Source organism: Morchella sextelata, assembly GCF_020137385.1.
Source record: "Morchella sextelata strain SCLS chromosome Unknown scls_9, whole genome shotgun sequence".
In the NCBI taxonomy this organism is placed as follows: domain Eukaryota; kingdom Fungi; phylum Ascomycota; class Pezizomycetes; order Pezizales; family Morchellaceae; genus Morchella; species Morchella sextelata.
Window position 1 is genome coordinate 766,009 of NW_025408624.1, and position 12,099 is coordinate 778,107.

The 12,099-nt window shown below is 48.2% G+C and overlaps 5 protein-coding genes across 5 annotated transcripts; 3 read left to right on the forward strand and 2 right to left on the reverse strand.

The window, feature by feature from the left end:
- Positions 1 to 1,480: 1,480 nt before the first annotated feature.
- On the reverse strand, positions 1,481 to 1,952 carry H6S33_012886 (uncharacterized protein; the record flags this gene model as incomplete). The annotated part of the gene is made up of 4 exons (XM_044844234.1): positions 1,481 to 1,506; positions 1,563 to 1,683; positions 1,745 to 1,877; positions 1,930 to 1,952. 4 exons carry the CDS (start codon positions 1,950 to 1,952, stop codon positions 1,481 to 1,483), a joined length of 303 nt encoding a protein of 100 aa, XP_044694595.1.
- A 670-nt stretch (positions 1,953 to 2,622) lies between these two features.
- H6S33_012887 (uncharacterized protein) lies at positions 2,623 to 4,408 on the forward strand (the record flags this gene model as incomplete). Its single annotated transcript, XM_044844235.1, has 7 exons — positions 2,623 to 2,792; positions 2,869 to 2,927; positions 3,022 to 3,093; positions 3,147 to 3,202; positions 3,256 to 3,606; positions 3,657 to 4,232; positions 4,292 to 4,408. The coding sequence occupies 7 exons, from the start codon at positions 2,623 to 2,625 to the stop codon at positions 4,406 to 4,408; spliced, it is 1,401 nt and encodes a 466-aa protein (XP_044694596.1).
- Positions 4,409 to 5,829: 1,421 nt separating this feature from the next.
- On the forward strand, positions 5,830 to 7,756 carry H6S33_012888 (uncharacterized protein; the record flags this gene model as incomplete). Its single annotated transcript, XM_044844236.1, has 2 exons — positions 5,830 to 6,003; positions 6,062 to 7,756. 2 exons carry the CDS (start codon positions 5,830 to 5,832, stop codon positions 7,754 to 7,756), a joined length of 1,869 nt encoding a protein of 622 aa, XP_044694597.1.
- A 2,031-nt stretch (positions 7,757 to 9,787) lies between these two features.
- H6S33_012889 (uncharacterized protein) lies at positions 9,788 to 10,506 on the reverse strand (the record flags this gene model as incomplete). The annotated part of the gene is made up of 4 exons (XM_044844238.1): positions 9,788 to 9,921; positions 10,029 to 10,165; positions 10,228 to 10,305; positions 10,454 to 10,506. 4 exons carry the CDS (start codon positions 10,504 to 10,506, stop codon positions 9,788 to 9,790), a joined length of 402 nt encoding a protein of 133 aa, XP_044694598.1.
- Positions 10,507 to 11,355: 849 nt separating this feature from the next.
- Positions 11,356 to 12,099, forward strand: H6S33_012890 (uncharacterized protein; the record flags this gene model as incomplete). The annotated part of the gene is made up of 4 exons (XM_044844239.1): positions 11,356 to 11,430; positions 11,605 to 11,695; positions 11,773 to 11,844; positions 11,921 to 12,099. 4 exons carry the CDS (start codon positions 11,356 to 11,358, stop codon positions 12,097 to 12,099), a joined length of 417 nt encoding a protein of 138 aa, XP_044694599.1.

Sequence of the window (12,099 nt, forward strand, 5' to 3'; positions counted from 1 at the left end):
GGCGACTGATTTTTCGGTGGTTGGTTAGTGAAATTGGTGGAGTGTCGGTATTGTTGGTGTTGGTTGGAGCAGAAAATTTCGGGATTTTGAATTTTGACAATATGCATATGCTCTTGGTGTGTCTCCAGAGCAGTCCCGTTAGATAGGGTTAGACCCTAGGCAACCTGCTTGGTGCGGTTACCCTACCTTGCATCGCCTACCCCTACTGCATAGAGTACAGAAAACAGGGTTTGTATGGCTGATTGGGCCAATAGGACTCCAAGACCCGGTCAATGGCAAAATATTTAGGGGCTGACCAATAGAGCTTCAAACATACTACCTTGCTGGCCATCTTAGTGAAGGATCATAGTTGAGTTTGGACACGTGCACTGGAGTAACAACGTTCACAGAATCTCACTCGGATTACACCTCGCTGAAATGCTTTTTCCTTAAAGTGAGTTGGGGTATTTAAGCCCATATTATTTCATAACCCATTAAAACTTTCTGATAAGTATCAGTGTTCTTGTAACCACTTGCTGGTGCGTGTCTTTAGTCACATTCGCAATACTTAATGAATGCACTGGCAAATAGATTTCAGAGCAGATAGAAACACTCATGATCAGATCTAGACATGAAGTGTGGCTACGCGTATCTATTCAGTAATATAGCTTCCAGTCGGCCCTTCATTGTTATTATTAAACTAAAACTCAGAGACAAGGAAGTGTCTTAATACCGTAATTATGATATATGTATGGAGACCGATTTATAAAAACAACAACTATGTAGACGGGACAACGAGTAAGAATAAAAGACCCGTTATTTACAAGTTTGGGTCCATCCACAGGAATGAAGTAGATAATTTGGAAGCCAATACAAAAATTAAAAGCCCATGATAGAGTTTTCCCGCTTCCATAGGTGATGGTCTTGGTGGGTTATCGTTCCTCGAGTGATACTGAGTGACCGATCACGTGGTGATCCATACCTGTTTGGGACAAGAGTGACGTTAGGTTATGAAAGGACCCGGACAGAAGGAATGAGGGATTCTTGGTATTGATAGTGGAGTAGAAGATAGCCTAGCTTCTCTAGAGGTTTAAGGTGAGTATAAGGTTTGAAATGTTACTAGACAATTGGTGACGGCTCTAGTTGTTTTTAATATAAATACATGTACTCAGTTCTTATTGTGGCATTTTTGAATAGATTCTTTCCCTTCTTACATGGATATGAACCTACCTAACACGTTGGTAGTTGAAGCACTGTTTTGAATACTTGATATTTGCTGTATTCGTGCGCACAAGGCCTTACCTTGTAGATATAAGGTAGAAGCCGCATAAAATGAAGAAGGCCTTGATATATATCCCACTCCAAAACCCAGGGCCTTGCAAAGATTAGAGTCCATAGCCTATGCAAATACTCCACTAGATCGGTATCGTTCCTGTACTATATTGATAAGTGATATATACACTTCCATGCGCGTTTAATCCCAATTTCCATATCTAGGCGGCTAGTAAGTCTCAGCACGCGAAGGAGCTGAAGAACCCTGCCATTAGCACCATTCAAGATAATACGGAGCCAGGGGAGCATACGTTCGAGGATCGGAGCCGGAATGTTCCTCTCGTATTTTGAACCTCCGGGGGCAGTCGGTGGAATGTATGGGTCGGGGTGCTTCCACTTCTCCAGCTCCTCCTCAGTGCGTTGAAGGAGCACCTGTCCAGTATCGTCAGTTCTTCTGGCCAAAACTAGGTGCACAACGCGCATTCCCACATACTCGCAGCTGCCTTGGGTCCGTAACGTGTCTATTCGCCTCGAACGCATCGCGGAGGTTCAGCGCCGTGATCCTCCACATGGCTCTTCCATCAGCCCAGCTTTGGGCGGTTTTGAGGCTTTTGCGGTAGAGAGAGCTTCTGAAGGTCAGCACGGGTTGTGTATACAATTGGGCGGTGCAGAGCGTACCAGACTAGAGACTTTGAGGCCATTGTTTCTGAGGAGAGTTATGTCGTGGGCTATTTGATTCGACGGATAGGGTTGACGTGAGGAACGGTGGTTACCCCCACCAGATACCTTGGCGATTATTACGTAAGCATTTGGATCTCACCTGGCCAGTGGCTGTGCATGTGGATTCTTCTGAGGCTTACAAAGGGTCTCTACATCGTTTGTTACTTGTTTTCTATCTTGTGATGTGTTCACTTGATGCCTGAGAACGAAAGAAAAAAAAATCTTGAGGCATTAATTTGTGTTCGGAGCTGAGGGGAGAGGGTAGCTGGAGGGAAAAGTGTTTATCCGCCCATGCTGAACCCGTACCTTGAGCAAGTCCCTTTTTTTTCATGAAGTAAAGCTTCAAATCTGCAAGGGAGTTAGTAATCTCCAGTTTTTACCCTACTGGAGAGTAGATTAGATGCTCCAATCTAGCTAAATCCTCGGCTTTGTAAACAGTCTCCCCTTGGACGTTGCTGTTCATGCCCGGGTTGCGGGTCTGTCATCGGACATGCTCGGCTTGTTGCAAGCCAACTTCCCTCCGCTTTCCCGGTCGATATTGAAATCCTGTCACTTGAAACGGTTCCTGACCAAACACCCTACCATAACCACCCCTCCTTCTCTGACCCTCTAACTTATCCCCCATCAAACACCACCATCACAATATACATCATGGCCTCAAGTAGCAGAATGGCGCTTCGTCGCTTACCTCTTTCCGCCCGTATCTCTAGCCCTGCGGTTCTCAGGACTGCTCCTCTGAAGAGCGTCTCCCAGGCTTCTGTACGCTCATACTCTCGCCTTTCGCAGGCATCAAACAGCGGTCTTTTGAGCGCCACCAGCAGGTTCGAAGAATAGTTTTTTTTGAGGGTGTCTCCGGGTACTAGCGGACGAGGAAAGCTCACTGAAAGACGGCTCCAGGAAACCCCAGCAGTTCATTGAAATTGCGTCGTTCTACAATGTCCAGACTCGTTCCTATGGTACTTGAATCATACATGCCTTTTTATCAGTTCCCCCCCATTATACATGGGAATATATGGCTGTATAGATGCTAATGAGTCAAAATTGGTATAGCCGACAAGATTGTAAAGGTCCCTCAGATGGCCGAGTCGATATCAGAAGGAACTCTGAAACAGTGGACGAAGAGTTTGTTTCTCCTTCAATGAAGTGTTTGGGGTTAATACTAAGATTACATACAGAGGTTGGCGACTTCGTTGAACAGGATGAGGAAATCGCGACCATCGAGACCGACAAGGTAAGCAGTTGAGTATATAGCGACTGGGTTATTCAAGCTAATATATCCATCAGATTGACGTAGCAGTCAACGCTCCCGAAGCCGGTACCATTGTCGAGTTGTTTGCTCAGGAGGAGGATACCGTCGTTGTTGGGCAGGACTTGTTGAAGTTGGAGTTGGGTGGCGCACCCCCAGAAAACGCTGAGAAGGAGGCCCCCGCAAAGGAGGAGCCTAAAGCCCCTGCCGATTCAAAGCAGGAGCCTGGATCAAAGGCTGCCCCCCCCAAGGAGGAGCGTGAGGCCCCTAAGGAGGAGAAGAAGGCACCTGCGCCGCCACCCTCGGCGCCTAAGAAAGAGGAGCCGAAGCCAGCACCACCAAAGCAACAGAGCTCAAACCAGCCATTTGGTCAGCGTGAAGAGCGCCGTGTAAGTGGAACAGTGGATATTGCGGTGGGTATGCGCTAATGATGTAATAGGTAAAAATGAACCGCATGCGTCTCAGGATCGCTGAGCGCCTAAAGCAGTCTCAGAACACCGCTGCTTCGTTGACTACCTTTAACGAGGTTGATATGTCCGCTCTTATGGATATGCGCAAGAACTATAAGGATGCTGTTCTTAAGAAGACTGGTGTCAAGCTCGGATTCATGTCCGCATTCACCCACGCCTGTACCCTTGCCATGAAGGATGTCCCGGCCGTTAATGCATCCATTGAGGGGCCTAACGGAGGAGACACCATCGTCTACAGGGACTACGTCGATGTTTCTGTCGCTGTTGCAACTGAGAAGGGTCTCGTCACCCCCGTTGTCAGGAACGCTGAGGGACTTGACTTCATTGGTATCGAGAGGGCGATCGCTGAGCTTGGACAGAAGGCGAGGGATAACAAGTTGACCATTGAGGACATGGCTGGTGGAACTTTCACCATCAGCAACGGTGGTGTCTTTGGTTCATTGATGGGCACACCTATTATCAACTTGCCCCAGACTGCTGTGCTTGGTCTGCACGCCATCAAGGACAGGCCGGTTGCCATTGACGGCAAGGTTGAGATTAGACCTGTAAGCCCACCCTCCCGGATATTGTTATGTTGAAGACGAGTGCTAATTATGATTGATAGATGATGTACCTTGCCCTCACATACGACCACCGTCTCCTTGATGGACGTGAAGCCGTGACATTCTTGGTCAAGGTGAAGGAGTACATTGAGGACCCCAGACGCATGCTGTTGGCTTAGATATCTTGTTGTGTGCTTTGTTAATTATCCCTTACATCTATCTAGCTCTTTTGGTTGTTTCTCTTCTCTTTCCTCTTTTTGCTTGTTTTTCTTTTGATCTTCTCCTTTCTTCCCTTTATTGCTCGCCTCTCGCCATTTATTTTCGGGAAAAGTGAGAACAAAAGTGTTTATAGTGAGTGATGTTGCGATCTAAACCCCTTCGCTGGATAGTAGTTTAGGAGGAAGGTTTGGTTCCTAGGTGGGTGTCTGAGCTTGATCGAATAGTTTTGTTGGCAGGTGGTATCTTATAATCTACAGAAAACAAGCTACATTGGCTCATCGCATTTGATCCTTCTTACATAGCATCGGGAAGACGTCTACTTATCTTATTTCTATGCAGAACCATAAAACACGTATTTGTCCTACCGTTAAGTCATTGATCTCTCCTTCGAATAGTACCCCAGCCAGCAAAACTGAAGAAATCGCCATGTGCTCTGTACGTTCCCGCCCTCAATTGTGGCTCAAGCATCTATCATAACACCAATGTGCATCTCTCAACGAGTATTAATGAAGTAATCAATCAATCAATCAAATCTCTCAACGAGTGACATCCCATGACTGAATAGATCAAAATCATCGCCATGGAAATTACAGGCAGCCTGAGACCCCCAATGTGGTTTCGTGAGTGTTTGTATAGGATGTCTTCTTCTAATGTGGGCACTAGCAACGGAAGAGAGTTTGCAATTTTGGGGTGGGTATATCTTTTTCAGAATTGTGGAACGGATCATGTCTCAATTCTGTGGCTTTCGTGCGAGGCTCGCCTGATATTACCATGTGTCATGTTGGCAGCATTTAAGTAACAGCTTGAGGGATAGGCGAGCTGTTCGGGCCTGCCATCGACACCTATCACTGTCACGTCGACACTTGTCCTATCCGTGACTATATAAGTAGCTAGACTCTTTGTCGAGATCAGAACCCAGTCGCTTCACTATCTCGCCCTATTTACACACGAATGAATTATCGATCAATCAATGCTATCTTTTCAGCAATCCGTTATGGGTTGCGACCGAGTGAGAATTTGTGATCATACTCGGCTCGTTCTAGATCAGTCCTCGATCAGCGACAACAAACCCTCCTCCTCCTCCATGGCAAGCTATGTGCTCGGGGCGATATCGATATACTGCATGTAATAGAGAATATAAGTCTCATATATGAATCCCATATCCCGTATCTTATCCTATATCCCGTATCCTATCCTATATCCCATATTCTACCCAAACATTCTTTCGAGTCCACCCAGAGCGTGTAACGTAACCACCACAACCCTAACCACAACGCGTTTCCACAGCTGCAAATCAATCCATCGATTCATTGTTCACCAAACAACAACCTCAACACCAAACCTCGACCCTCACCACCAAACCCCACGAGCAGAGGCAGCAATGGTAAACCACAACCCAAACACAATCAACGCCCCCTTCCCACGCACACTCACAACGACCAATGCCAACCGCCGAACCACAACCACCGCACGGAGCATGGGCCCGCCGCCGCCGCAGGGACGGAGTATCAACGAGAGGTTTGACAGGATGGTCTATACGAGTCCTTTACCAAGAGTATTCCCCCTTGTCCCGGGAAAGGAGGAAGGGAGGAGAGCACACTGACAGGAAATAGAGTATAAGCCGCGAATACAACAACCTCCGTGCCTCCACCGCGGCAGCTACAACTACAATCACGGCCACAGCTACAACTATAACAGCAACAGCAAGTATACCCTCCTCGCTACGCAATGAGACAACATCCTCCCTCACGCCCAAGAAGACCACGCCGAAGCCTCCACCACCACCACCACCACCACCACCACCACCGCAGCAACAGACCGCAAGAGGTATCACCCCGCGCTCCCGCCCTGCAAGAGGCTCGCGCACGCCCGTGACAGCCACGCCCGTAACCACAGACTCAGAAGACCCGTTGTCGGCGCCAGGCGCTTCAACGATTGTGTCGCCTGCGCCGCCGAAGCGGCAGCTTGTGTATACAGACGTTAACATAGACGTGGGGAGTCGGGGAGCGTCTACGGGGGAGGAACAGGAACAGGAGCAGCCGCCGAAGAAACGCGCGAGATCAGATAGCCGCACGCCGATGGGGCCGTCGAAGGTACGGAAGACAACTACGGCGACGCCCCTAGGGGACGCGAGTGCGGGGAGGAGCATGCGCTCTTCGGGGAGGAAGGATGTGCAGAGTGGGATGAAGATTATGGAGGAGAAGACGCCGGTACAGAGAAGGGGTGGGGGCGCGAGGAGGACGACGGAGTTGGTGGTTGCGCCGGCGAGTCCTGCACGTGCCGCACCGGCTGCCCCGAAAGTTCCGGAGCCAGAACCGCAGCTGGAAGAGCCAGAACCTCAGTTGGAAGTGTCGGAACCAGAACCGGAGCCGGAACCAGTCCCGGTACTACCTATGAAAATCAACAACACCGCAGCAACACCAGTACCCAAATCTGCAAAGAACAAGATCCCAAAGGCCATCCTCCCAGGATTCGCCATCCCCCCAGGCATGCTCGACCAGACCGGCTCCCTCTGGGACCACGGCCGCCGCATCTCGCGCCGAAACACTATCGCCTCCGCCGCCCTCAGCTTCAGCCTACAATCACCCGCACCGGTCACTACTACCAAGAAGACAAAGAAGATGACCCGCAAATCACTTCCCAGCCATGCCCCGAAATACAACACGGCCCGCCCATACAGAGTCGGAAAAGCACCCAGTAGACGTAGTACGGCGGCGAGTGACTCGGACGCACCGGCACCGGCTGGCAGCATCGGCGGTAGTGGGAATAGCAGGAAGAGGAGGGTGAATGTGTTGGGCGCTTCGACGGATGGTGGGGAGGAGCTCGAAAAGGTGGAGGGTGTGGTGAAGCCGAAGAGGGCGACGTCCACATGGAAGTTGGAACAGATGAGGAAGGCTCGGGTGCTCCGCACGGCGGGCAAGGGGAGTAGTGAGGTAGAGATGGAGGAAGGAAGGATGGATAGGTTGCTGAGTGCGGGGATTGAGGACCGGTCTGTGGAGGAGACACCGGGCGAGAAGCCGCTGGTGGAGGAGATGCCGCAGGTCTTGGGGAAGACGGTGAGGGGTAAAGGTGTCAATAAGACGCCCGGGAAGACACCTGGGAAGACGCCTGGGAAGACGCCTGGGAAGACGCCCGGGAAGACGCCCGGGAAGACGCCGGGGAAGAAGGCGAAAGCTAAGGAGGTTGAGGAGACGCCGGCGCTGAAGTCGACGGGGAAGAAGACGCCGGTGGGGAAGCGCTTGACGAGGGGGTCGGCGGTGAAGGGGCCGGTGGGGAATCCGGAGTTTGAGTTTTCGGATGAGGAGTAGTTAGTTTTTAGTTTTAGTCTTATCTTCTTCCAATTGGAGAGGGGCTTTTTTTTTCTTCTTTGCGGTGTTGAGTGGTGTTTTTCTCTCATATCTTTATGTCTTATGTCTTTATACCTATTTCTAGTTCTCTATAGTCTTATCCCCGTATTTTCTTTTTCTTCTTTTCGATTTCTTGCGTTGTACTGGGTACTGGGTATTGCATGTAGTTAGGTCGAGGTGTAGTTATGTAGGTAGCTTGTGTTCTAAGAAGCACTTAGATTACAGCGAAAACTTTCTGTATAAGTAACGGTACGCTTGAATCGGACCGGAGCTTGGTGGATGTGTAGGGCTTGGTGGAGATCTAGAGTGCCAGTACTGAAGACCAACTCTTTTAAAGAGATTACATGTACCTTTATACCAGGCGCCGCTGTGCTAGTAGCTGCTACTAATGTAGGCGGCCCTTGGGGTAATTACATGTAAGGTTTGGAACCTTTATATCACACGCTAAGCTATCACAACACTTGCTAGTGGGGGTTGGCTAAACCTTAAATTTATATGCAGACAAACCTTATACGTGAGCCTCCTCAACCTGGGACTTTACCTTGGGTATTGCTGTTAGTTTTGGACCGTTGGGGGATGCGCGTTATTGGTGCTGGGGGGCGGCGAAGGGAGTTAGTTTAGGTCGTTGAACGATGACTCGATAGCTTAATAAATTTCTGGACGTAGGCTATAGGTCTACTCGTCTATATCTACCTCCTGGGATCCTGGTGATTAACTGTTCAAGTACACCGACACCGACATAGTTGGCGGTTTCTGCAGAATGGCACTGCACTGTGCTGTACTCGTCGAGAGCACTGGTCAGAGGAAGGTATTGGAGAGCAAAGCTTGAAGAAAGGCGCAGACGTTGATGAGCTGGTGTACGGGCATAAATACCTCGTTTCTACAAGGTAACATACTCGCCTACAGTGAGTTACTTTCTCGTTAACTGTGGGTGTAGAGATCCGATATAGACACCTTATTTGTAGGCGATCCATTCATATATAAAGAAGAAGTAAGAGCTCGAGATAAAAGTACATCTACCCAGATACCTAGATATCCACCCGTCCCACCCAACCAACCAACGAACCACCCAACCTATCATTACCACCGTCATAAAAAACCACCATACTTATCATTAACCACTCACTCACTCACTCATCGCTACCTACCTCCGCACATGGGATAAACCTTATTTACACACGTGCCGTGCCGCTGCTTGTGACGGTGCCCGGGGCTTATTTGTGTTGGACGACGACCGACAACGCCGACAGCGACGACGTTCCTGCGATTATCACTCGGTTGGCGGATTGCGATTAGAGCCGAGTGACCGCGTCGTGATTCGCCAAGGGGTTTCACTCCAATTATTTACTACTTCTGCATTTGGCGTTTCACAAATGTTTACAATTACTACTACTGTTATTATGAGTACATCTCGTTCAAGCTGTTTACTTTTTAAAAATGTTTTGTTAAAGATGTTGAAGTTAGAGGTGAAAGATTCTTCTAATTCGTTCCTAACTAAAAAGTCTCTCTAATTCCCAATGCCAAAAAAACCTGTAGTCAATGATATGTAACCTATGAGCGAATGATAGATGATGATGCAGGTGAGAAAAGGAACAGAGATTCATTTACGTGAAACAATTACAGGAAATACAAAGTCATAGAATCCCTAAAACAAACACGTTCATTGAATCCCCGGCATTTCATAGCGCTATAGTACAATACAGGATGATAAAGGAAAAAAAAGGTAACCCCGGCCGAGAGAAAAATAAATCCCGAATACCCAAGAATGATCTTTCAGGTTTGAATTAATTTCAACACCCGAAAGGGAAAAAAAAAAAAAGTAAAAAAACAGTTAGAAGACACCGACACCCCGAACTTTATTTGTTGCCCACAACTACCACTTGAGGTTGGACATATCCATAAAAACGCTCGCCAGAACATAAGCGTACATTTAATGGATGAGGTCGAAAATCAAGCCCCCCCGTTTTGTATTGAGAAAGAAGAAAAGCGAAATTACAACTCCTGGGAAGCACCCTTTCCGGACTTGCCAGACTTCTTGGGGAGAAGGTTCTGGTGGATGTTGGGCAAGACACCACCCTGGGCGATGGTGACGTGTCCGAGAAGCTTGTTCAATTCCTCATCATTACCTATTAAGAATGTTAGAATTGTTTCGATTTAATTTGATTCAATTTGAGTTGATTGATTCGATTTGAAATTTGAATCCATTTTGAATCGCGGATTGGGTTTGACTTACGGATAGCGAGCTGGAGATGACGGGGGATGATACGGGTCTTCTTGTTGTCACGGGCGGCGTTTCCGGCCAACTCGAGGATTTCAGCAGCGAGGTACTCGAGCACGGCAGCGAGGTAGACGGGAGCACCGGCACCAACACTAAATAGAAATAATCAGTATCCAAAGTTTTACCTCAAAAAAAGGGGGTTGGGAATACAAACCGCTGAGCGTAGTTTCCCTTCCTCAAAAGACGGTGAACACGACCGACGGGGAAAGCGAGACCGGCCTTGGAAGAACGGCTAAAGAAAATCAAAGTCAGAAAACAAATCCGAAAAATCCAAATCAAAAAAGTACAAAAGATGAAATCCCATTTCAAAAATCGAGAGAAAAAAGACGCGATTTATTTTGTTATGAGATGTCAACGGATTTGGGTCGGAAAACGCTTACCTCTGACTGGGCTTTCCGCTGGCGGACTTTCCTCCTTTTCCTCCGGAAGACATTGTAAATTTAGATTTGGGTTGGGTTTTTGAAAAAAGTTGACGTTAGCGAAGTATACTTCGTGAGGGCGAAAGGACGCGTTAGGTGGACGTGAGGAGCGGTTTGTGGTGTTGAGGAGAGCGATGGATGAACAAGAGAAGAAGAGAAAGCTCTGAGGCGATGGGAGATGGGCTGGTCTTTATACGGTGTGATCGGGGTTGGGTTGCATCACACGAAAGCAGGAAGGCAAGCAGCGCTACGAACACACAAATAATTTCTATGGGTGGAAAGGGTGGAGGAAGGCCAAAACAGAGACTAGCGCGTCAGAGGACAGAGGGTTAGGTGAGGAATGTGTGTAACACGGGGGACATGGAGCCAGCCATTTTCTGCTGCCATTCGTGATTCGTGACGGTAGCCTAGTACGCATTCGGTCACGGGCAATAGAAAGCCTAGAAAATCATTCGGTAAAGTCACAGATGCGAGGCTGAGGGCTTTCATTGGCTTAAATGGATGTGCCAAACCCTTGCTAGCTCGACGCTTTGCACGGAATGAAGGGGGAAAAGTGACGAACCTAATGCAACAAATCGTCGCAGCCCGGGACTTGCAGCGACTCAACAAGACACTGTACAACGTTCCTAAAAATCCCAGCCACGCGCGTTTCTATGGTCCCCCTGTCTGTTGATGTGGTTCGAGCTGGTGTCGCTATATAAACCCCATCACTCCCCACGCGTCTTTCTTCTTGCTCTGTTCTTTCCCATCCTCCACCACACCCACAACTCACGTCAAATCGCTACCCTTCGTCGATAATCCAAAACCCAGACTCACGTCGACCTTTTTCAAAAACCTAACACCAAAAACCCAAATCCGTTAAAATGCCTCCAAAAGCTGCTGAGAAGAAGCCCACCACCGCCGGAAAGGCCCCCGCTGGAAAGGCCCCTGAGAAAAAGGTTTGTTGTCCTTTTCCCGCCTCACTTTTGGATTCCGACCTATTTTTCGGATTCCAACCTTTGGATTCCAACTTTTTTTCCAATTTGAATTTTCATTTGGATTCAAATTGAATCCAATATTCAGATAGAATTTTGAAATCATTTTACTAATGCGATTTTTTTACCCCTCTTTAGGAAGCCGGAAAGAAGACCGCCGCCGCTGGTGGTGAGAAGAAGAAGCGCTCCAAGACCAGAAAGGAGACCTACTCTTCTTACATCTACAAGGGTTTGTGGAATCAAATTCCAATTTTTCGATTGAGTCATACAGTTCTAACATGTTTTTTTTTTTTTTTTTTTGAATAGTTTTGAAGCAGGTTCACCCTGACACCGGTATCTCCAACCGTGCTATGTCAATCTTGAACTCCTTCGTCAATGGTATGTCATTCAAAATATGCTCCATATCTTTTCAAAATAGTTGCAGGATTCTAATTTCCCTTTTTTTTCCTTTCAGACATCTTCGAGCGCGTTGCGACTGAGGCCTCCAAGCTTGCCGCCTACAACAAGAAGTCCACCATCTCTTCCCGCGAGATCCAGACCTCTGTCCGCCTTATCCTCCCCGGTGAGCTTGCCAAGCACGCCGTCTCTGAGGGTACCAAGGCTGTCACCAAGTACTCTTCTTCCACCAAATAA